At 46.1% G+C, this 24,910-nt stretch overlaps 2 protein-coding genes across 10 annotated transcripts; both read left to right on the top strand.

Annotated features, from left to right (window-relative positions):
- Positions 1-50: 50 nt before the first annotated feature.
- myom1b (myomesin 1b) lies at positions 51-17,418 on the top strand. 5 transcript variants are annotated; one of them, XM_029842426.1, is made up of 40 exons: positions 478-599; positions 1,508-1,636; positions 1,721-1,895; positions 2,445-2,602; positions 2,689-2,781; positions 3,444-3,532; positions 3,645-3,686; positions 4,178-4,192; positions 4,458-4,619; positions 4,714-4,875; positions 5,320-5,461; positions 5,553-5,752; positions 6,081-6,134; positions 6,222-6,346; positions 6,426-6,609; positions 6,693-6,867; positions 6,973-7,094; positions 9,847-10,043; positions 10,123-10,249; positions 10,334-10,518; positions 10,594-10,708; positions 10,780-10,936; positions 11,015-11,121; positions 11,200-11,244; positions 11,331-11,467; positions 11,548-11,692; positions 12,122-12,181; positions 12,266-12,333; positions 12,406-12,519; positions 12,956-13,015; positions 13,250-13,337; positions 13,411-13,449; positions 13,526-13,631; positions 13,703-13,866; positions 13,942-13,978; positions 14,069-14,091; positions 14,201-14,256; positions 14,331-14,546; positions 16,142-16,283; positions 16,353-17,418. In XM_029842426.1, the coding sequence occupies exons 1-40, from the start codon at positions 493-495 to the stop codon at positions 16,589-16,591; spliced, it is 4,761 nt and encodes a 1,586-aa protein (XP_029698286.1). In that variant the 5' UTR covers positions 478-492; the 3' UTR covers positions 16,592-17,418. The 5 variants fall into 5 exon arrangements, with proteins under 5 accessions (XP_029698289.1, XP_029698286.1, XP_029698284.1 ...); XM_029842424.1 differs by having other exon boundaries at positions 478-644; XM_029842425.1 differs by lacking the exon at positions 4,178-4,192 and having other exon boundaries at positions 478-644.
- On the top strand, positions 16,988-24,909 carry LOC101078839 (phosphatidate phosphatase LPIN2). Of its 5 annotated transcripts, none has more exons than XM_011608015.2 (20): positions 16,988-17,058; positions 19,366-19,566; positions 19,888-19,983; positions 20,154-20,446; positions 20,517-20,633; positions 20,779-20,869; positions 20,943-21,345; positions 21,504-21,603; positions 21,693-21,880; positions 21,952-22,045; positions 22,118-22,187; positions 22,268-22,351; positions 22,502-22,581; positions 22,915-23,065; positions 23,215-23,363; positions 23,450-23,536; positions 23,646-23,798; positions 23,937-24,051; positions 24,136-24,239; positions 24,316-24,909. In XM_011608015.2, the coding sequence occupies exons 2-20, from the start codon at positions 19,375-19,377 to the stop codon at positions 24,458-24,460; spliced, it is 2,712 nt and encodes a 903-aa protein (XP_011606317.2). In that variant the 5' UTR covers positions 16,988-17,058; positions 19,366-19,374; the 3' UTR covers positions 24,461-24,909. The 5 variants fall into 5 exon arrangements, with proteins under 5 accessions (XP_011606317.2, XP_011606313.2, XP_011606316.2 ...); XM_011608011.2 differs by having other exon boundaries at positions 20,746-20,869; XM_011608014.2 differs by having other exon boundaries at positions 17,001-17,058; positions 19,347-19,566; positions 20,746-20,869.
- Position 24,910: the final 1 nt, after the last annotated feature.

The following is a 24,910-nucleotide window of genomic DNA, read 5'->3' as shown; positions in this document are numbered from 1 at the left end:
CCAACTCTCCTGGCTATATTTATCTCCACCGTCACCATAAAAGGTTGCGGCTGCTGCTGGGACACTCTGGCAGGGGCCAATATTATTTTTGTTGTGGAGCCTGCAGCCACTGTAAGCACCTACCTGTAGGTTTTCTGGGATATCAAGCTTTACGCCTGGAGTCGGAACACCTTTTCCTGGGGAAAGTCTGGAATTTGGGGCCAGGGTAGGTGCAGGCATCCTGCCGGAAGTGTTGCATTTGTCTGTGTCGGCATGACGGGAAAATCCTGAATATCTGCTATGCTTTGTTAGTAAACTCGTACTACCGGTATATATTTCTTACATTGAATTATGCAACATTTTGTGTTATTCTAGTCAGCACAGCTGATTAACACCATATTCAGGTCATGTTAATTAGACAAAAGCATGTTTGGCATGTTAAAGTATCCTGCTGTTAAATACTAACTAATAGAGACAAAAAGGAAACAAAAAGCACCAAGCGCTGCCAGCAGGATGTCTGGATCTATACCCTTCTACCAGAGGCACCATCGCCACTACGACCGTAGTTACCGTAGCAGGGAGACGGACGCCAAACTGGAGCAGTACCAGTCCAGCAGCAGGTACGCTGCTAACCACAGCAGCAGCATTGGCAGCGGGGGCAGAGGGTAAGGAGGAAGACAAAGACCCTCATCAGCCCAGCTTAACACCACCGCCCACCATCATCTGATCATCTGATCAAGTTCACCTCCATCACACCTCCTCCCGGATCACCTGCCCCGCTAACCGCCGAATTCAGATCCACTAGCTGGTTTCTGGACCCTGCATGGAAATCTTGCATGCGTTTTCAAGCACGCTGGCAAATCCCAATGACATCTAGACCCGAGGAGCCATTTCTGTCATGCAAAATGAAAGAGGCTGTAAGGAAATTAAATCTTACATAATCGGCGATAGTACATGGAAGAGACTGAAATAGCATCTTGACCCGTGCTTACATGAGAGTAGCAAGTGGCACTTTCTCATCCCCAGACTTGACATTTGATTCCGGTGTTGCTGTTGTGAATTAACATCTTTCAGCTTTAAAGCATTTACAGATATTACGCAGCTTCATCCTGGGAATTTTTTCTAAAATTCAAGCATTTAGAAGATGTACACTGGTTCGAAAGGCTTTCTGATGTGATATATGACATGGAAGTGACCCAGATAGTGGAAAAATGAGGGCAGTTGACCTGTCAACCCACCACCCCCACCCCCCCCTCCACCCCCGAACCTTATCGGGCACATGTTATCTCATATTCTAAACTCCCAACAACCCAGCCCAGAGTAGATCCCATTGCAGCAGGTAGGCAAACTAAAATCCAGTTTTATCGTTTTATGCCTTAAAATTAAAGGGACAGTTAAAATATTTCACCTCATCATGATCGTGGATTGCTAAAGAATCATCACTAAACCATCCACTCCACTCCTCCCCCGTCATCCCCACATTTGACACGGTTTGTTGTGCTCTCTGACGGTGTTCTATATGTCCCAGACTGTCTTCTCATTCTGGGCTGGAGGTGGGCAGACTCAGCCCGACGTCAAAGAGAGTCAAGCCAACTTACTTGGCTGTGGACAAAGAGAACCAAATCATCGGCTATGTAGTGCCTCTCTTCAGGGGCAGGTAACCAACGTTTTGCAGTGTGAATCCCCAAATGCTGAATCCATCTTAAGGTGTGCCTTGCTCCCCACGGCACGCCTCCTCCAGCCATGAGTTTGGAGCGGGATATTTGGACACGGAGGAATCGAGCGCGAGCCGCTGTGCTACGTACGCGTCTCGCAGCGGCGTGTTCAACAGCGGCCTGGAGACGGAGAGGTCAGAGCTGATCTCCAGGAAGGAGGCCGTGCGCCGGTCCGCTGAACACATCTCTCTGAACAAAAGGGTCAGTGGGGCTGAGATCCACATGGAAACATTTCCCGGCCACCGGACAGACATCACACGAGCATAAACATATCATCCGGTTATATCCTCCACACGAATAACCCGGATTAAGTTTAATGCTGCTTGTGAGCACCAAGTGTCTGTGGCTCGATGATAGCCGACATATATATGAAGTAGTAACCATAACGATTCATTGAGGATTATTAAAGCTACAGTGATCCTTGTACTGTATTAATTTCTCTCCACTCCGCCACATAACCATGGCGGGTGAGAGATTCCTCAGGAGATTGTGTTTCTTGAGAGACGGTGGGGCAGAATCCCACTGGTGTGGTCATCTTGCCCTGGCTTAACCGATGCACAAAATAGACAGGCCTGAACGCCGGCCAAGCTATTCAAATGAACAGCACACGCTCCGGCCCGTGAGAATTGCATATTTGCACGTGCGCTCTGCTTTGTGCTGCTAAAGCATCATGTATCTTCAGCCGATAAAGAAGCGCACCTTTGAGCGCACCCTCTTCGGCTTTTGTGATTTTGGCGTCTCTCTTTTTAGATCCATGAACACGAGGAACACTTTAAGCGCATGAACACTGACAGCCTGATGCACTCCCCAGAGTTTGTGATAAAACCCCGCTCCCACACCGTGTGGGAGAAACAGTGCGTGCGCCTGCACTGCACAGTCAGCGGCTGGCCTGACCCACGGGTCGTCTGGTAGGTCACCTACATCACCCTTCTCATTTCTCTCCTTTCGGTCTGTTGGTTTTGTCATTTCATATTTTTCTGCCTCCCCCCGAAAGGTACAAAAACAATGTGACAATCGACCCTCTTGCCAATCCTGGCAAGTATAAAATTGACAGCAGCTACAACATCCACTCACTGGAGATCAACAAGTAAGTGTAGCAAATTGGCCAAAATAACAATAAAACCCGGTGAACTGTTTAAAAGATTCGCCAGGTTTATTTCATAGATTGCATGATTTGTATTCAAAACAAAAGGGGTCCAACGGGATGCTCAGGTGTGTGTATTATCTACACATTATACACTGTAAAAAATGGCAGATTAGCTTATTGTTAGCAATAGCTCCTTCAAGGAAAAAAACCTGCAGCTTTAAGTAACTTAGGTGTACAATGACCCTGAAATTAAAGTAATAGGAGATTCTCTTATCATCTCTATAGGGAAAATGGGTTATCTCTTGTTTTTGTACTAAGCTTAAGGCTAACTAATCGTCTCTTAAGGGATTTTTTAAATAGTTACAGTTGCTATCCAGAGCAAATCACTGTTAAATAATGAAGTCACACACAACATTTTCAACCAGAAACTTTAAAGGGACCAAAACCAGCTGGTTTTCAATGATATCACCAGCGGTGTCTATTTATTGCCAGAGTATTCCTGGCCAAGAGGTTTGAAACGCTTCAGAGGAGTCACGTGGCATCATTAACATAGCCGATGGGGGCCCATGCTGAGGTGGGGGTAGGGCCCAGTACACCGGACCCCTTAGGAATGATAAAATGTGTATGATGGACATTAACCATGTGATCTCCTCCTCTTTCAGGTGTGATTTTGAGGATACGGCGCAGTATCGCGTCTCTGCTATGAACTCAAAGGGAGAACTGTCTGCATTTGCCTCTGTCGTTGTTAAAAGTAAGTCACACTTCGTCTTCAAACAACAGACACGAGTCCTGTAATCTCCATGTAATATTTGTTCCTTCCATCATCACTACACACACACTGTATCTGTTATTGTCTGTTCTAGGGTTCAAAGGTGAAGTCGATGAGTTCCTGCCAGCACCCAGACGTTAGTATTACTTGTTTGAACATTTTAGCTGGTTTCTGGGATTAAAAGGGCATTAAATAGCTGGGAGAAAAAGCTAAAATTCACTGCCTGGATATTCATATGATGTCTTAATTTGTCACACTTGTTTGGTGCATGTTAGCAAACAAGAATATCCAACACTTGCTGAGAAATTATTTTAAGTTATACTGAAGTTCTATTTTGATATACTGATCAGTTTATGAACCAGTTTTGCTGTTCTCTTTGTGTTTTGGCATCCACCATAACTTCAGAAAACATCTGTGCCCCTACACGATGTTTAGTGTTCTTCTTTGTGGCCCTTTGTTTTACTGAACTCTGCTGCCCCCTGGCGGAAGAGGGCTCAACGAAAAGGGACTCTTGAATTTGAGCACTTTTAAACACTTAGAAATTACATGGAGAAATAAAACAGAAATTCGTGGCTGCTTTTGCACTAACATTTTTTTTGTTTCCTTGATGTTGTGGCAATGATGCAGGAGCCCGTCGTCAAGGTAACAGGGCTACAGGAGTCCGTTTTGATAATGTGGTGAACTTGATGTTTCCACTGACCTCATGAACCTTGTGTGTGCATGACAACACCTCTCTGTACACTACTCTCCTTAAAGAACTTCATCTCTCTGTGTCTGAATTTGTCTGTTTTAATAAAACTGCTCTTGTGGTTTCTTTTTCCTACCCTTCTGCTTGATTTGAGTTTGCGTTGTCAGAATCGTTTTGTTCCATTATGCCCCCCCATAACGACTCATTATCCCCCTGTAGATGGGCCCGTGTCTGAGTATGGCATCACTTTCCAGACTCACATCGTCGATAAGTTTGGTGTATCGTTTGGAAGAGAAGGTGAGACCATGAGTCTGGGCTGCACGGTCGTCATTTACCCGGTGCTGCAAGGCTACCAGCCCGGGATCCAGTGGTACCGCGACGGTAAGCAGCCTCCAGCTATTGTACTGGTCTGAGTGGTATAACTCTAATGCTGACAAGGGCCGCCTCCATCTTTTTTTTCCATAACCCCTCTTAGATGTTCTGTTGTCTCCCTCCAAATGGCAACACATGCACTGGAGTGGAGACAGAGCCACGCTGACGCTCAGCCACCTCAACAAAGAGGACGAAGGCCTCTACACCCTGCGTGTCACCACCAAGTCTGGATACGAGACCTACTCAGCTTACGTCTTTGTCAGAGGTGTGATTATGCTTATGCTTTAGATTTCAAATCAAACTGTGTCCTGTGAAAGTATTGCAACTGAGCCCTTGAACGTGAGTGAGTGGACTAGGATATCTGTGGTGTCCATTTGTCAGGGAGTTTCTGGGAAGTGCAGCGAAACTGATCTTTGGTGCCTTCAGGGACAATCTGACCTTTGAGGCCTCTGCTTCCAAACCCCTTCCAATAGAACCAACCAGAGAGTTGATGCTGTTGTTACTGTAGGTGTAGTCTCCACAGAGAAATGCTGGCTGATCCAGGCACAGTGGGGGTGTTTTCAGACTAGCTGAGCTTTGGAATGAGTTTGTCTCTGAGGGCAGATGGCGCGAACAGCCTGTCCCTTCTCCTGCACTGGCTTTACCGTTACTTTAATTTGACCCTATCCATTTGTACTTCTCAAGTCAAAGCAGATTCTGGTTTTTCCAGATGCCGATGCTGAGGTTGAGGGAGCTCCGGGCTCCCCGCTAGACGTGCGCTGTCTGGATGCCAACAAGGATTACATTATCGTCACCTGGAAGCAGCCAGCCGTTGATGGTGGAAACTCGATTTTGGGATATTTTGTGGACCGGTCAGTCGGTCCAGCAAAAACTCTCAGAGTTGTCTAGAGGATGATGGAACCAAATCAGAAGCTGAACTGTTTTCTTCCCTCACACATGCAGATGTGAGGTTGGAACCAACCACTGGATCCAGTGCAATGACACGCCGGTGAAGTTTGCTCGTTTCCCCGTTACCGGCCTGGTGGAGGGTCGTTCCTACCTCTTCCGTGTGCGTGCGGTAAACAACAGCGGCATGAGCCACCCGTCCAGAGTGTCCGAGCCAGTGGCTGCCATGGACCCGGCTGACCGTGCACGGATGAGAGGCATGTTGCTGCTTCTCCCTCAGTTTGTCCCTGAAAACTCTTAAAATGTTACCTGTATTAAAATAACGAGGATAGCAGAAAAGGGGACACTACATTAACGAGTAAAGAGAAAGAAACTTTTCAGGTTTATGGTTTGTTGTTCTGATTTCAATTTTGTCCACTTTTAAACTGTAGTGTACTGTTTAGTCCAGTAGGGGGCAGCATCCGGCCTCTGAGAGTAAGATATTAGGAGGCACCTTTCGAAAATTATTAGTCCCCTATAAGTAAATTGAAATCTTACTTTTGTTAAATGTTGAAATTAAATATAATGATATCGAATCATCTTCAGGTACCTCTGCTCCCTGGACTGGACAAATCATTGTCACAGAGGAGGAGCCTGCAGGTAAACCTAATTTTAACAGCCTAATTTTTTTATTTTATTTTTGAAGAGCCTCCACATCTCTCAAAATATTTTTTTTCTGACCAACAGAGGGTATTGTTCCTGGTCGACCTCTTGAGCTACAGGTGACGGAGGCGACCAAGAACTACGTGGTCCTGAGCTGGAAGCCGCCTGCGGGGAAAGGCCTTGAAGGTGTCATGTACTATGTTGAGAAGGTGATGGTGCTTTATTCTCTAATATATTCTAAAGTAAAGCCTTTATACTGACAGAGAGACGCGCATCTGTGTTTCTCAGTGTGTCTCAGGCACAGACAGCTGGCAGAGGGTGAACACAGAGATCCCCGTTAAGTCTCCACGATTTGCACTCTTCGATCTCGCCGAGGGGAAGTCCTACAGCTTCCGCGTCCGCTGCTGCAACTCCGCCGGTGTCGGCGAGCCGTCAGACCCCACCGAAGCCACCACTGTTGGCGACAAGCTTGGTCAGGACACAAAGCGGCGCACTCTCGCATCATAACAGCAGCAGCCTTTTTGGTGATAAATAAACCTTATATCCGGCCCACAGATATCCCATCAGCCCCAGGGAGAGTGGTCCCCACCAGAAACACGGATACGTCCGTGGTTGTGTCCTGGGAGGCCTCCCGTGATGCCAGAGAGTTGGTCGGCTACTACATTGAGGGCAGCATTGTGGGCAGCCAGGTGTGGGAGCCATGCAACAACAAACCCGTAAATGGCACCAGGTAAAAATCATGGCGCACACGCACGTTCACGCGTAGCCTGAGCTCCTTGTCTCGGTCAGTTATGAAGGTTACTTCAAATGGGAAATCTGGCGGATGATTCTGCAGGTTCATCTGCCACGGACTGACGACAGGAGAGAAATACGTGTTCAGGGTGAGGGCATTGAACGCAGCAGGGCTCAGCCAGTTCTCCCCGGAGTCTGAGCCGGTGGAGGTGAAGGCTGCTATTGGTGAGTAAACCTCCACCTTAAAGCAGGAGGCTCAAATAAGCACCAGTGTGACACCGATTACTCTGTTTAAACTAGATCTGTAACGATTTGAGAAAACTATCTTTCAATTTATGTCGTTTCTGCTCCTTTATTTGATATTTGACGAGATGCCACGCTGTTGTCACTCCTTACATAGTATCTGTACTCCCGCTCTTCCACCACCATGGTTCCTCTGTCACCCTGTCCCGTTGTTGTGCACTGTTATGTGCCCTCCTCTCCCACCTCCCTCCAGCCACACCAACCACCACAACCACCACCCCTCTTCCCCACCCTGCGCCGCCTGAGGCAGGGTCAGGGTCAGGACTTGTAGACTTCCTCTAATTTGGGTCAGTGAGATCCAATTCAGCGGTCGTTACAAACCAGCCCAGTGTCCCACCACATGCACCTTTTTCTCCTCGTGTCCCACGGACACAAGAGGTGTCTGCAACCCCGCTCACGTGGTGTTAAAGGTAGCAGAAATCACAAACCTCTCCCACCCCACCGGCACCCTTTAAAGTTTGCCTGTCATAACCTGCCTCCTAACTCCTGTTTAACACATTTATAATCCATTCAGCATACTCATCACTGTGGTTTCATGCACTTTCAAGGAGCTATTTATAGAAATCTAGTGTTACTGCCTCCATGATGGCTAGAATGACTTGGATAAGAACTTTGATAAGTATCTATTTTTAGTATTTAGTGTGAGCATTTTTGTAGTTTTTAATATACATTTCTCGTGCTAGTTTACAAATTTATCTACAACAATCAGCCTCTGTATTTGGTCCCCCGGGAGCCACCGTAGTTTCACTGAGGACCAAATCTTTAATTAATCTGTGCAAACCAAGAAAGTATCATTTAAAAAATAATAATAATAAATGAATGCATTATATGCACAGAACAGACTTTTGCATTTGAAATGTTTAATCAGATCAAATTAAACGTATCGTAGCTACTGTGATGTTTTCTGCATGTTCCCTGAATCCTCTCTGCATTAACTGGGATGATCCTCCTTCAGCATGTTCCAGCATCTCAGTGTTTTGTTTCATTAAAGACTCGTGCAAATCCTTCGCATTTATACTCAATGACTTATCCGTTTTCCCTCTCTGCATGTTTCCATAGTAACAATTGAAATCAACTCATCTCTTTACGTGGATGTCACTTGTTGGCCATCTTGTCTTCATATTTTCTCAAGTCAATGAGGACACTGCAGTTTTTTTTCCAATTAAAAACATGCTTATAATGACATTTTTTACTTTCCTTTTATTTTAATCTGAATGTTTAAGGAATCTTGTGAATGGCCTGTGTTTTTTCTTTTTTCTGCTAATCCTGTAGGGGGCGGCATCCCTCACGGTGTGTTTCCAGAGATGGGGCCGAGGGGTAAAATTGGCCCACTAACTGAGCACAGGCCACGCTGGACGGGCACGCATGACACTGTCCAGTACTCCCCTGACACTAAGCAAACATGCCGTAAAGCTCAGACTGACACTGAAGCCAGGGAGGGGGCTGGGGCCGGGGCCGGGGCCGCTACCTCAGGCGTCTCGAGGCCCCGCCCCACGGAGGGTAAAAACAAGGGGTGCGAGGGAGGCCGCTCCTACTGCACCCCCGACCTGGCTAAAGACTCTGAATCTGTGTCAGACTCAGTTTGTGACTCACTTACTGACATAGCTGCACATTTAGACCCGGGCGCTGCTGGGGTTCAGGATCAGGCCCTAGGGACGATCTCTGAGCCCGACACCAAACAGGCACGTAAGTCCTCTGTAGGTGCTTCAGCTAATCAGGAGACCGCCAGGCCTGGGAAACGGTCAGCAGGTGAGCACTGGGCAGAGATGGAAAACCTTGGAAAACCTCTAAAGTCTACCCTTCTCCCTTCACACATGTGATGCAGCATTTACGATATTTTAAATGTGTAATTCGTTGTCGAAGTCATTGGTAATCATCAATCAAAGGTAAGTCGCAGTAGAAGATCACCAGTCTGCCACTCAGCATCGTCACACCCTCCACCAGTGCTGCTCACCACCAATGTCCTGCTTCTGCCACCTCAGGACCTGGAAACATTTTAACACACGATCAGAAAGTGGGTCACCCTAGAGCTGGTGACCTTTAACCTTTAGGCCGAGCACTATCTCCCCTAAAGAGAGCAGGTGTTGACATTTGTCTGTGCCAGGCAAATTTACTATCTCTATGTCTCAGACTTTACTGCAGATTCTTTTAAATCCAAGTCTCAAAACTCAAGGTCAAAAAGATAATGTAAATTCTTAATCCTTAATGGACCTATGGCACACATGGTACACTCTTATACTTAGATTGTTTTCCTCATTTGTAGTCTAGAGTGTTGATATAATAATATACAGGTAAAATAAACTTTATGTTTTAATGTATAAAAATATAACAGCCTTGAAAAGCCAGTGATTTGAGGACAGGCAATCTCTATTCCTGCCACAAGATGTCACCAGGACTCATACACTAATCCGTAGACTGGCTAGCTTAGCATAAAGCTTGAAAACAGGAGAACAGCTAACTGGTTACCAGTGAAGACAAGCTTTAGTGAATCACTTGTTTGCACAGCAAGGCTAACTGGATGCTAAGCTAAGATTTGTCTGTCTCTACATAATACTGAACAATCCAGGATCACAGGAACTAGCCTTTGGCTCATGTTGGTGCTTCTTTTTCCCATGACCTCATCCAGTTCCCCCACTGCCCAGCATGGTTTTTATTTGAGTCTCTGTCGTCCCAGCATCCCCTACTCCACCCTATGGCATCACCGTGCTGGAGAGCGTGCGCGACTCTATGGTGCTGGCCTGGAAACAGCCGACCTCGATCGGCGGCGCCGATGTCACCGGCTACTTTGTGGATTACCGTGAGGTGGTTGACGGCCTGCCAGGAAAGTGGCACGAGGCAAACGTACGAGCTATCAGCGAGAGGGCCTACAGGGTGAGCAGATGTCAGATCAATAGTTCCCGATCACCATAGGACCATTGTAGACAGGAACCTTTTGATGATTGGCTCCTAGGTTACTGACCTGAAAGAGAACAGGAAGTACCAGTTCCAGGTGAGGGCAGCCAACATTGCCGGGGTTGGTGTCCCGTCTCTGCCCAGTGAGACCTTCCTGTGTGAGGAGTGGACCATCGCCGTGCCAGGTTGATCACATGCTCCTCAATCAGACTTATTGATCTGCAGTGTTTGATCCATGTTGGTTTTCTAACCCCTGTTGTGAATGACAGGTCCTCCCCATGACCTGCAAATAAGAGAGGTGCGGAGCGACTCCCTGGTGTTACTGTGGAAACCCCCAGTGTACCAGGGCCGCGACCCCATCAACGGGTTCTACGTGGACATGAAAGAGGCGGACGCACCAGAGGAGGCGTGGAGGGGAGTCAACAACAAGGCCACGGAGAAGATGTTCCTCAAGGTCAGCCGCCGTGGGACTTAAAAAGAATCGCTCCCCTGATGGATCCGCTTTGATCTTCTCTCGTTCCTTCCGCAGATTAAGAATCTGAAGGAGGCAGAGACGTTCGTGTTCCGCGTGCGCGCCCAAAACAAAGCCGGTGTCGGCAAAAGCTCCGAGGCCACAGAGCCGGTATCAGCAGTGACCAAGCCAGGTAAAGATGGAGCGTAAGACGACTGAGAGATGCCCTAGCCAGGCCTTTTCAACCCTTTTCTCTGTCCTCAGGCACCAAGGACATCGGTGTGGACGTCGACGACGATGGCGTTGTCTCGCTGAACTTTGAATGCTGCGATTTGACCCCCGACTCCAAGTTTGTGTGGTCCAAGAACTACGAGGACATAACAGACTCGTCCCGCCTGGTTGTAGAGACCAAAGGGAACAAGTGAGACGAAGCGAATCACTCCGACTGAGGCCGCATCCCTCAGGGTTATTCATGCGTCGCCCCTGAACTGTCCTGCAGGTCCAAAGCAGTTTTCAGTGGTCTCGGGGAGGAGGACGTTGGCATTTATTCCTGTTTTGTCACCCACACTGACGGAGCTTCTTCCAGCTTCACCCTGTCTGAGGAAGGTCGGCAACACCCACAAAGGACGTGAGAACATCTGCTTGTCCTCCACCTGTATTTATCACCTCATCTGTCTTTCTCAGAGTTGAAGAGGCTGCAGAAGCTCAGTCACGACCACAAATTTCCCAGTGAGTGTTTTATTTTATTTTTTTGCAGTTGTTGCTGCTCTGATTTGGACTGTCTCTTTCAGCCGTCTCTCTTCTCTCCAAACCAGTTATTCCGCTGAAGTCAGATTTGGCAGTGGAGCTGCTGGAGAAGGGCAAAGTTCGCTTCTGGCTGCAGGCTGACAAGATTTCAGCTAACGGCAAAGTGGATTACGTGTTCAATGAAAGCTCTCTCTCTCAGGGGGAGGTGAGGGAATGGAAAATAAGAGGACCCTCAGTGATCGGCGTTCGTGTTATATCTGAGCGTTGCGATATTTTCATTTGCAGAAATACAAGATGAACTTTGACAAGAACACCGGTGTTATTGAGATGATTATGGAGTCCCTGACTCCAGCAGATGAGGGCACCTTTACCTTCCAGTTGCAAGATGGGAAAGCCACCAACCAGTCCAGTTTAGTTCTGATAGGAGATGGTACGTTTGGTTAAAATGAAAGAATCTAAAGACAGAGCCCTGAACTGTATTGATGTAGAAAGAGGAAGGAAAATTTACTATGTATATCCATATCAAAGCATCGATGGACGTAGTAATATCAATATTTTATGGAAAAATTAAATTCCTGCGTCTTTATGGCAGTTTTAATTGTGTAGTTACATCTGTTAAACACTAGAGGCCAGTAAAGTATTTTGTGTCAACAGCAAAGGCTGACAGTTTTGATGTATCTCCTATAATTCTATTAATGCAAAGTAAGGAATAAGTTTTAGTTTTTGTTCAGTTTACATCACTATAACAGACATCCTGATTTCGATTTTTAAATATGTTTTTTTCTATGTGTTTTCATTCATATTCTGAAGTACTTTTAATAACAAGCAGTTTGAACTGACGGGGTCCATGTCCTTGCAGTTTTCAAGGAGCTGCAGAAGGAATCAGAGTTCCAGAGGAAAGAATGGTTCAGGAAGCAGGGTGAAGCACAGGCGTCCTTTCGTACACATGCATTACTGCTAATTGCTCTTGTTCATCTGCTGTAAATGTTGTGTTTTTGTTTAGGTCCACATTTTATCGAATATCTGGGATATGAGGTGACACCAGAGTGTTGCGTTGTGCTAAAATGCAAGGTGAGACTGAACTTTTAAGACGCTTAAGGTAAATATTTGATGGATGGATTCCATGGCATTTTGGATCTATAGGTAGGGAATATTAAGAAGGAAACCTCGGCACTGTGGTACAAAGATGGTCAAGAAATCAAAGCGGACGAACACCTCAGCTTCACCGAGGGGGTGCTGAAACTGGAAATTGCTCAGGTGAGATGAGTCAAGGCGGATGTCTGACTTTACATGTATATTTGTGTACTGTTTGACTGTGACTGCCTTCATTTGCATATATGAGTGTAAACACACCACCTACACTGCAGAAATGTGCGGATCCTTCATGTTTTCTGAGTACCTGTTGCTTCAGTGTTGGTCCCCCAGATGAGAAACAGCCAAATTACCACAGAAATTGCTAAAAAAATTCTTTGGTCTGTATTCAAAATTTTACATCACAAGTCAGTTCATTATCTTGCACTCTTACATTTTCCTCCTGTTCTGCCCTCTGTTCTATCTGTCTCACACCATCGCCTCTCCAAGCTCACTCCCATCCCGCTGTGTTGTGTCCAAACATCTGTCCGTGTGGCATTCACTGACCCGGCCTTCCCGCAGCCACTTTATAAACATGATGTCACGTGTGTCCCCATTTCAGCGCGCCTCCCCGGCAGACACAGCAGACTATGCCGACCACGTAATCTGGAGAAGACTAAAAGTTCTGGAACATTTCTGGTTTTTGTTCTGCCTGAGAATGCTTTGATTTTACTCGACCTTTTATCCGTCCGTCTGTCCGTCCGTCCGTCCGTCCGTCCGTGTGCTTTTTTGCTTTTGCGTCATATACGTGTTTTCAGTATAGAACCAGAGAGAGCTTGCCCTTTCGGATGAATGCGAGATTATAATCCTTTGACTTTCCGTGGCTGAATCGGTGGTTTTCGGCTCTCTCGGACAGATTTCCAAGAAGGACGCTGGTGTTTATGAGGTCGTTCTGAAGGACGACAGAGGAAAGGACACGTCCACGTTGAATTTGAAAGATCAAGGTAGCTCTGTGAAACGCCGACACAGTTATGTCCCAGCTGGAGCAGGTGGATCACTCTTTATGTTCTCCTCTAGGCTTCAAAGACTTGATGAACGAGGTCTTCAGTTTTATCGGTAAGGAGCCCTTCTGTCAGCTGCTCACACGCTGCCCTGATTCATCTTGGAACACACATTTGACTCTAAATTGCAGCTAACTCCTCCACACCGCTGAAGATCACCAGCACAGACCAGGGCATCAGGCTCTACACGTTTGTCAGTTACTACAACGACCTGCTGCAGGTCACGTGGCAGTACAAGTGAGTCCGCGTCCACCTGTGTGAGCGTTTGCTTGGGAATGTCAGATCTGACTCGGCCGTCCTGCTGGCAGGAACTCGGCCATCGCCTTCTCCGACCGCATCAAGAGCGGCGTGGTGGGGGAGCAGATATTCCTGCAGATCACAGAGCCCACGGAGAAGGACATGGGAGAGTACGCCATCGAGTTCTACGACGGGAAGGGTGGTGTGAGGAGGACCGTCGAGCTGACCGGACAAGGTGAGGCCGAGTGGATCCAGCGCACCCGCTGACCAACGAAATTGGAAATTTAGAAATAACTCTTTGGTTTTGCAGCTTTTGAAGACGCTTATGCAGAATTCCAGAGACTCAAGTGAGTTGGAGCATCGGTATTAGCTTCATGTCCCGTCAATAACAGCGTGGAGACTTGATTTTCTTTTTCTGTCTTGTTTCGCCTCAACAGAGCTGCTGCCATCGCAGAAAGAGGCAAGTCTGTTAAACTCCATCCATTTACGACAGAGCTCGACTCCAGGCTAATGACTTTAGAATGAATGAATGAAGGCTAATGACAGAATTTATTTGTGTTTCTTTACAGGTCGCGCCCGTGTGGCAGGGGGTCTGCCAGACGTGGTCACCATACAGGAGGGGAAGGTAAACAGGTTCGCCTCCGTTTTCTGCCGCCACCACACCCTTTTTACTCAGCGGGTCCTCTTTTGTCACGCCAGGCTCTCAGTCTCACGTGCAACATCTCGGGTGACCCTGTGCCGGAGGTCACCTGGCTGAAGAACGACAAGGAGATCACGACGGACGGGCACATCATCCTCAAGTTCGAGTCGGGCAAGTTCGCCAACTTCTTCGTCACCGGCGTGAACACGTCGGACAGCGGCAAGTACAGCATCCTGGTGAAGAACAAGTACGGCACAGAGAGCGGGGACTTCACCGTAAGTGTCTTCATCCCGGATGAGGCGGGCAGCAAGAAAAAATAAACGCGGTCCAAACTTTGTCGTAAATATGTACAAACCCCCCCCAAAAAATGTTGGAGCCGAAAGGGTGAAGAAGAAAAAGGTTTGAGGACGCGTGAGATATGTGTAGAACATAAATCATAGAAGTGCTGAAAATGAAATGTTCAGTAACAGTAATAAATAAGTTCACCGGCAATAATAATAGCAGTTATCCTGAAAGCCACTACAGAAGGTAGATGTGCCTGTAAATCAATAAATTACAGGTTTTATCTTATTTGCTGCACATTCTGCATAGTCAGTTCTAACATTTAGCGCTTGAGGAACAATGTATTGCTCCATTAATGCGTCCTTAGATGAACAACATTGAATGATTTGAAACATCCTCGTGCTCTACTGCTTCAAAAGAACGGCTTGTGCAGTTTGAACTGCTTCTGTTTAAACAAATGAAAAGTTAAAAAGGAAGATTTGATAGCTTCACTGCAGGTCACGAGCATGTTAGCAGAACTAAATGGGACTAAAGCCATGGTATATTTTCAAGGATAATGCAGAAAGATGCAGAATGTGCTGCAAACAGGCTAAATGTTCTAGTAATTATTCTGCTGCTTCTGAATCCACTGTCTCCCTGTCTGTAGTAATTATGTATGTTTGCCGTCCTTCATCGCTGTAATCTCCTAGTCCTTCATCTTCCCTGTGATGATGACGATGACAGTCTCGCTGTTATGAAGACTGTCGACTCAGCGCATCACCTCCTGTTACCCTGTGTTTATGGTGAAACTAATAAACAAAAACATGAGCATGTGCTTCCTCACTTCCTCTTCCTCTCTAAGTGTTCCCACTTTTGTCGCACACCTTCCACTGGGTTTTCCTTTCACTCTTTCCTTGTTCACTCCCAGTCGTGTTCCCGTAGACCCACATTGCCTGAAGATCAACCTCCAGCATGAAGACATCCCCCTGAACTCACAATGCTCTGGAAAATAGATCAGCTAGATGAAAACAAAGGCCACAAAACACCTCTCGACGAGAGAAAACATACCATGTTTCCTTGTCTGCCGCTAAAACCCAGTGATGCACAAGACTTCATTTATTTTTTGTAAATCATTGTACCTATATCTCACGTTTAACATCACTTTGCAAGTGGATCCTAGTTTTTAGTTCTATGCTAAGCTAGAATGCTCCAAATGCTACGTGTATCAGATTTGGCAATAAAATAACAAATATATTTTTAGCTTACTTCATATTTAGGATGCTAATCATTGTACTTTCATTCACTTATGAGGACATTTCCAATAAAATAAATAATTCGGGTCCGTCTTTGTAGATATTAGCATTTTCCGTGTTTCTAAATTAGCCCCATATATTATTTTTCTTTGACATGCCACAATTTTGCAGCATAAAATCTAAAATTCGACACGCAATCGTGATTATAAATTCAGCTACGACAAACTTTTCAACTCAGTAGTTCAACCCTCACTGAACTTCTTTGGTGAGTAGTCGATTATTTTGGATGCTGTCATTCAGCAGGGCTTTTATAACACGCTGCCATTCTGTCTAACTGGAGTTTTGTCTTCACATAGCTGGAGGTCTCAGAGGGAACACCGGACATGGGGGTGACTTCATATTGGACCGATGCAGAAGGAAATGTGGTGTTTGGTCCAAACACCCCGAAAGAAAAGATGAAAACTCCAGGCTCTAGTTCCAAATCACAGAAGCAGAAAGGTGAGAGGATTGAAACAAAGCTGTTTGTTAGAGAGTAAGCTGAAACATGTGCTGATGATTGCTCTGCAGATTCTGCAACAAGGGCTCTTCCACAAGACGTGCAGAAAAATGAGAAGAATATTGCTGCTGCTGCTGCTGCAGTGGAGCCAAAAACCCCAGATTCTGCTCAAAAAGATGATTTAAAACAGAAGGATGTTGACCAGCTGTTAACTTTTGACCCATCAAAGCCTCCCAAGCAGCCTGCAGAAGCATCAGAGGAAGCTGAAACACTTAAGGAAACAGAAAGTATTGCTGCAGGAGGCAAATAGAGAAATTTAATAGGACACGTGTTATTCAACAAGTTTGATGTTGACTCTTTAATATTTTGTATTTCTTTCGTTTAACTGCTAATTATTATATTCTACCACAATTCTTTAACGGAATAAGCTGCTTTGTTAGTTTATGCGATTAATAACACGATGTTTGTCATCGTTCGCGTATAGATTTACATGTCGCGTGCATCTTTTTATCCTTTATATGTGTTTCTAAAGAACACTCGACACCGGTTTGAATGAAAACACGAATTATTCCCGTGTAAATTATAAAAGTTTAGCCTCTGATTTTTAAGACTATACATCCCGTCATGCATTCTCTGTAACAATCACGTGTCCTCGGCTCTGCTTGATCACGTGATGCGTTCGGCCCCGGCTCCGGAGAGAGCCGATTATTACCGAACTACCTGCGGGTCGAGAAGCCGATCGTCGGTGTGACTGTGGCCGAACCTCTGGGCCAGCAGGTAGGATGGGCTCTTTCTCCGCTTCTTACCAAACATAAGAGATGGACACACAGAATGTGGAAGGATTCCCGTTCGTGTTTTACACCGTCAGCGCGGAATCGCCCCCCTGCGGCTCATTGAAGTTAGCGGTTTGTTTACCTCACGTTAGGTAAGCTGAGCTATTGGGCATCCCATTAAAATATAGTCATTTACGACCTCAGCATGCAGCTGGTTATCACTGAGTCATGTAGGGTTGATTTTCATTTTTTGTTGATTTAAACATTTTACTGCCTCTATAAAAGCCGTTCCTCTACCTGGATGTGCAGATTGCCTTGTTTTGACTAACCTGTGACATTAAAATAAGAATTATGCCTCAATGTGCTGCTAGTTGTGTCAGACCTCATTCTTCCTATTAAAAAGACCCGGCTTTTCTGAAGTGTGTGGTCTCACTTCCTGGACTGATACTTCATATTTGTATGCTTAAAATAACCACTGACAACATTTAAAGCCCTAAATTATTGTATGTGTTCTCTGCTGAAGCTTTTCTTTGAAGATGAACTGTCATTTGCGATCATCAGATATCGAGATTATGATTTCAGTCTGATTTCAGTTCATTTTACCAGAAGCAGCATGTGTTGTTGTTGCTTGGGAGTATTTTATGTAAAGTTTAAACTTGCTCCATAAGAGCTATAAAAAAAAGAGTTAAAAACAAGATGGCATCAGCTAATATACTGTTGTCAATGGAGCAACAGCCTGGTATTCTTTAAGGCAATGTTAACTATGGTTTAGCCTTAGCAGAATGGCCAATATGTGACATAATATTGGTCAAAGCAGAGTCCCATTAGGGTGCAGTCAGCAGGACAGTGAAAGCTAGATTTGTTCTAATCCTGTTAGGGGGATTAGCACCTTGTCAGGTCTCCAGTTACTGTTGGATAACAAGCGGCTGTGCAGGATTTGAGTCACAAACCACATTTTATAACGTATTGCTCAAAGGAGAAGTATGATGATAGGGCTGTCGATTAGAATTGTACTAGTTTTAAAGAGGTAAAAACTTTAGTTAACCACTCTTCCCCCCTCTAAAAGCTTATCTCGATAGATTTCCCCCCCCCCCCAAAATACTGTACATCTTAGGTCTAAATCTGAACCCTGGTAGTTCAGGAATTAACATTTTAAATCTGAAGTTTGGGGATGAAGCTGTTCCCTCTCTGGTGTTGCTGCGTGTTTCGAGGCTCTGAGTGATGCTGCATCAGCTGAGCTCACTGGAGAGATCTGCCTCTCATCTGGGCACTTCTGCTTTGTGTGCGTGTGAATTCAACAATGTCCCGCAGTGCAAAACTGCAGTGGAAATGTCGTGTTACCTCAACGTTTTGTATGTGTATCTGTTGCCCTTTTCACCGACACAACCAGTGCAAAAGGTAGCGCCCCTGGCAGTGGATTGGTCTCAAAATGCCGCGTTCATTCGACTTAAAATGATCTCCAGACCTTTTTCTCTGGAAAAAAAGCTGGTGCCCTCTACTAAGTCAGATTACATAAGTGTGTTTTGGGTTCACATTGGGCTAATTTGCCCCGTCAGAAGGGTGAGAGAGGGTTAGCGGTATGTGGCACAGAGCGGCGGCGGCTGCAGCAGGTCGGCTGAAGGAGGATCAGTCCAGCTGTGGTGACATGGATCTGTCAGACAGGTTTCCTATAGAGCAGGACCAGAGGCTGCAGCTCAGGTCCCTGTGGACTCTGGTGAGTTCTATATGAGGATTCACATCCAGGAAAGATTCTCTTTATTTAAATTGAACCCTGAACTGATCTTGCTTTCGCCAGTTCACAAATCCAACTCTAATCCGGCCAAGGTTTTAAACTCAACCTTCAACTCAGACTAATATAACTTATTGTTATATTATTTCTATATGATTAGATTTTATTCTCACTTAATTGTTGCTTACAAAGCGTTCCCACCTCCTACTGTCTTGCCAGATTAAGTACTTGGAATTTGAATCAGTCTGAAAGGTTTTGGGGTCACGAGCAATGGGAATAGTTTATTCCCTGACTTTTTCCTGGAGAATTCATCACTTTTAATGTCTAAAGTGGAACATTTTGTAATGTAAGGCTCATTTTCTCTAATTTAAAAGTTGAAATAAATGCAAATAGAAGTCAAAGTTATTCAAAAATCAAGCAGGACCACCTCCACCAGCCGACTGCTATTTTGAGGAAAATGGGACAGAACCCCTGTGTCCAGGGACTGACGTGCTTCAGATGGTGCACCGGCACCCAGACTGGGTATTGTAAACCACGGTTGTTCATTTATTTGTGTGTTAAAGTGGGCGTGTTTACGGGCAGGTGGACACCATGAACTACGTGGGGCAGCTAGCGGGCCAGGTGCTGGTGACGGTGAAGGAGCTGTACAAGGGTCTCAATCAGGCCACGCTGTCAGGCTGCATCGATGTGATCGTGGTCCGACAGCCCGACGGAACGTTCCAGTGCTCCCCCTTCCACGTGCGCTTTGGAAAACTGGGAGTGCTGCGGTCCAGGGAGAAAATAGTGAGCGCCCGATTAGATTTTCACATCATTCATATCATATCAGCTATAATGAAAATGCAGGTTTTCGATATTTTTCTATAATATCATCGTTATTTACCTTCTTATTCTTTCTTTATTAACTTAAGCCAGTTCCAGTCCTACTCCAGTTTACTAAGCCTTTGCTAACAGCAGTAATCCTTCACACAAAGCTTTGGATTGTTGTTTTTTCCCCCCTTTCTGCCTAATTCTTCTGTGGCACATTGTTTAGACCCTTTCACGGTGTTTCGTGAGGTTTACCACGTTGATCGAGGTAAAGATCAAAGCGCGGTTTCGACTTTGCAGATTGACATTGAAATCAATGGAGAGCCAGTGGATTTACACATGAAGCTCGGAGACAACGGAGAGGCCTTTTTTGTCCAGGAGACGGAGCAGCAAGATGTGAGTCCTGCGGTTAAAATCGACTGTAATTTCTATAGTATGCAGCAACCTTTCTGCAGCCCACCACCAGAGGGAGCCCTCACTTTCCTCATACTCCCATCACCTTTTGTTTAGTGTGTTCAGCATGTAGCTCTGTTGCGGGAGAATTCACTTTATTTTGTTTTCCACAGGAGGTAGTCCCAACTCACCTGATGACCTCGCCCATTACGACAGAAGAGGCTGGCCTCAGGGGCAGAGAGGGCAGATGTGGGGAGTCGGGGATGGGGAACGGCCCACCTCTGGATCCAGAACACCCACCTACGGGAAGTGTGCAGGTCTGCCCCAGCACAGCCGGCAAAAAGAGGAAGAGACGTAGGAAAAGGCACAAAGCGGAGCTGCGCAAAGAGGAGCAAACGTCACCTGCGGGCAGGGAGGTGGAGCTGTGCGAGATGAGCTCAGATGAAGAGAAGACTCACAGCCAAGGGTTGGTTTGAGGCCGGGTTTACAATCGCGGCTGTAAACTTTGACTTAATTACAGTGTTCCTTCTCTTCAGTGCATCCTCATCAACTACGACTAATGATAACACGGACCTCAGGCAACATTCCCCTGTCACAGCCCTGGAATGGGACAGCTACCCCTTCTCTGATGGAGACTGGTCTCCGTGCACTGTGTATGACCATTTCATTGTTACCATGACCAGTTTTCTGACAAAAATAGTCCTTAGTGCTGATTGAAGCAGATTGGACCTGGGAGGAAAGTAGATTCTTTTTATTTGTTGACAGCCTTGACATGTCTGAGAACATGTCACCCAACAGCGACTCTGAGCTGATGAAACCTGAAGACACCATTCTCAGAGCAGAGTCCCACATGCGCTGGAGCTGGGGGGAGTTCCCCGAGTCCACCAGGGTGAGACTTAAACCTTTAGTGTCAACAAATCTGGTAATTTGTGTTTTTATGGTTTTTTTTCCCTGGTATCCAGGTGAACAAAAAGGACAAATCGGAGCCGAAGATTCTCAGCATCACTCCCTCTGAGAAGACACATTTCAGGGTTATCTTAAGCACAGACGCCCTGGCGGAACAGTGTGGTAAAATAGATCCTGCATGCAGCATTATAAAGCCAGAACCTCGAACCATCAGACTAGAGCCACACAGCCTCAAACTGCAGCCGCTCGAAGCGTCACCGTGCGATACAAACTTCACCAACAACGAGCCGGAGCTCTCAGACTTTCCCTGTCCTGCAAACACTCAAGTCGGCACGAAATGTGCGCGAAAGACCAGGTGGACTTCGTCGCCGCCCAGCCGCAGGGACAGCGGCTCTGCTGCCGGCGGAGGCGGCGCTAAGGCTGATTCAAGGGCCGCAGACTCCCCCAGCACCAAGAGAGGTAACACTTTTATAGCATAGAGAAAAGTTCATGTACAGGCACAAGAATGTAAGTGGTTGATATGAGGAAGGATGTGGTTATTGCCCCTGATTTGATGCACTGAAGAAGAGGAGGAAGTGAGATAAAATACAACACTCGTAACTTAGTTCTCTGTGAAGGTGTGAGGAAGAGGAGCCAACATCAGGGACCTGAAGATATTTACCTGGATGACCTGAATGTCCTTGAACCAGAAGTTATTGCCCGGTATTTCCCCAAAAGGTACGAAGGAGGCAGTTATTAAAAGTAAACTTCCTCACTAACATGGGTGTTTCCCGATGTGTGAAAATGATGAGTCGGGCTGTTTTCAGTGAGTCTGAGAATGTTCCTAAACACTGGGTGGAGATGGGAGGGCGCTCCGGATCCCAGTCGCCCCAGTCCGTGGGCAGTGCGGCGGCGGACAGCGGCACCGAGTGCCTGTCTGACTCCACCACCGATCTTCCAGATGTCACTCTGTCCTTGTGCGGGGGCGTCGGTGAGAACTCCGAGATCTCCAAAGGTACACGGAAAAAAAGGTGGCATCATTTCTACGTTGGTAAATACATTTTAACCCCCTTTTATCCACCGTAGATAAATTCCTGGAGCACATCATCACCTACAATGAATTTGCAGAGAATCCTGCAATAATTGACAACCCAAACTTGGTGGTTAAAATTGCAAACAGGCGAGTCTTGTTCCCACGCACATGCAGCTTTGTGAGGTCCACGTGTTGCTCAGATGGGCTTTGTTCTTCCAGGTATTATAACTGGACACTGGCAGCGCCTTTGATCCTTTGTATGCAGGCTTTTCAGAAGAATTTGCCAAAGGTGAATCTTCAATTTTGCCTGTTTTAATGGAAGTTTTGTTTAGTATATGTTTACACATAAGTCTTAAATGTGATTGGCAGGCTACTGAGGAGGCCTGGGTGAAAGAGAGAATGCCTAAAAAGTCTGGACGCTGGTGGTTCTGGAGAAAAAGCAGCGTAAAGCAGGTACACACTGAATTATCACCAGCTGCTAGATTTATGTATTTTTCATTCCAGTCAATTGAAGAAAAGTATCCTCAACTTCATCTGTAACCGTGGCATCGCTCTTTTGTTGATGTCATGGCTGCTTCTTGTGATTCTTCTCTTCTTTTTCAGTCTTCAGCAGAGATCAAGTTAGAGAGGCAGGAGTCTCTGAGCAGGGACAGTCCAGCCCTGCACCAGGCCCCACAAACACAGTGAGTCAGCAGCAACACTCACCCATGACACACAACACAAGCAGCGCAAGCTGAACATGTTAGACAGCAAAAAAAACGTGTAAACAACTTGTGATTCTTGTTTAAGTATACAGCGATGTTCTGGATATTGTTAATTTAATAAAACAGGACATGTCTGCTGCCCCCTGGTGGCTAAGAGCGCTACTGCTGACACATTTGTACAGATTTAGAAGAGTTTGCGAGCTTTTCTCTCATAGTTTATTTTATTTCACTTTCTAATTAAATGAAATGATGCCATTTACTTTGGCCACCAGCTTGTGTTTACTCGTATTTTTCCTTCATTCTCCCCTGCAGCCAGAAAGCGGCAGAGTGGTCCAGCGATGATGACACCAAGGAGCTGAACACTGTGGCGCCTGTCCCAACACAGGCTAATCATGTGCAGACGGAGGGCTCGGCGCCTTGTCACTCCTACAGGAAGTCCCTGCGCCTGTCATCTGACCAGATAGTGCGATGATTGGTTACTTACACTGCCTGTTTTTCCTGATATGCGTTAAGTGACAGAAGCTTTTAAACAGATTACAAAGCACAGATGACACGACGACTCTGATTCTATGTCCAACAGTGGTAACGATACATTTTGCATGTGCCCTGTAGGCCAGCCTGAAGCTCCGAGATGGACCCAATGATGTCACCTTTAGCATAACCACTCAGTACCAGGGGACGTGTCGCTGCGAGGGCACCATCTACCTGTGGAACTGGGACGACAAGGTCATCGTTTCTGACATCGATGGGACCATCACAAAGTAAGAGGACTTTAAACTGTCTGCATCCTGCTTGAAACACTCTGGACGGTAACAGGATATCTGGGTTTTTGTTTCCCCTCCCAAAGATCAGACGTGTTTGGTCAAATTCTGCCTCAGCTCGGTAAAGACTGGACTCATCAAGGAATCGCTAAGCTTTACCACTCGGTGCACGAGTAAGGCCTCTCGTGCATCCTGGACCGCTGTGATTCCAACCTTAATTTTAGCAAGTGAGTTAACTTTATTAGATCATAAAACCCAATCATCCTCATCTGTCTGCCGTAGGAACGGTTATAAGTTCCTGTACTGTTCGGCCCGAGCGATCGGCATGGCTGACATGACCCGAGGGTACCTGCACTGGGTGAACGACAGAGGGACGCTGCTGCCTCAAGGACCCCTCATGCTGTCCCCCAGCAGCCTCTTTTCTGCCTTCCACAGGTCTGTGTGATCCGAAACATACAGACCTGCAGCTTTGCGACTCTGATTTGCACAGAACACAGCTTTCACACGCCGCGTATTGCGAATCGAAACTGTTTATTTCATCTTGAAAAATCGCAGCTTCATCCTTTTTTTTAGAGAGATCATCGAAAAGAAGCCTGAGAAATTCAAGGTGGAGTGTCTGGCGGACATCAGGAACCTTTTTTCTCCGAACACATGTCCCTTCTACGCGGCGTTTGGAAACAGAGACAGCGTAAATACACGATTTTGCCCTGATTTTAGTGAAATTTCAGGATTCAGGAAGTACAAACGCGCTGATGCCTCTCTGGGCTTTCAGGACGTGTTTGCTTACAAGCAAGTTGGCGTTCCGGCGTGTCGGATCTTCACGGTAAATCCCAGAGGGGAGTTAATCCTGGAGCAGGCCCGAGGAAATAAAACGTCGTGAGTATCGAAGCGTTGCCAACATCCAGGAGTTATTTTTAGCCTCTGGAAAACAATGTTGGGTTTTATCTCACAGCTACGGCCGGCTGAGTGAGCTGGTGGAGCACGTTTTTCCTTTACGGAGTTCACAGCACAGTGCCACCTTCTGCTGCCCAGAGTTCAGCTCCTTCTGTTTCTGGAGGCAGCCCATCGCTCAGGTGTGCCTACAGGAGCTGCGTTAGGCCATAATTTGCACGCACCCCGCAAACATGCCACTTTAATCAGTTATTACCAGGTGAGATAAGGTTCACTGGGGCGGCTTTTAAGAGTGAAGCAGAAACCAGAGATGAGAATGTGTTCTTGTATTCTTTCCATGAAAGTGATGAGATTTTGCTGCAATTGTTTTTGTGATTACGGAGTTTAATCGTAACATATAATCGAATCAACTGATCAGGTTTAAATTAAGTAAAATGATGAACCACTATTTTATTTGTGTTAAGATTTAAGATTGGTTGATTTTGGAAAAAACAAAATATTAAAGACTGAATAACTTTGCAAGTTATTCACAGTGTCGGCAGCACATAGTGTGTGTGTGTGTGTGTTGTGCATGAGTACGAGAATACACACTTAATTTGCACAGTGAGGACATTTTTGGCTGGTCCTCACAAATAAATATAACCATATGTTTTCAC

Source organism: Takifugu rubripes, chromosome 10 (genome assembly GCF_901000725.2).
Source record: "Takifugu rubripes chromosome 10, fTakRub1.2, whole genome shotgun sequence".
In the NCBI taxonomy this organism is placed as follows: domain Eukaryota; kingdom Metazoa; phylum Chordata; class Actinopteri; order Tetraodontiformes; family Tetraodontidae; genus Takifugu; species Takifugu rubripes.
Note: the sequence above shows the minus strand (reverse complement) of the source record. Positions and strands in the feature narration are given on the sequence as shown.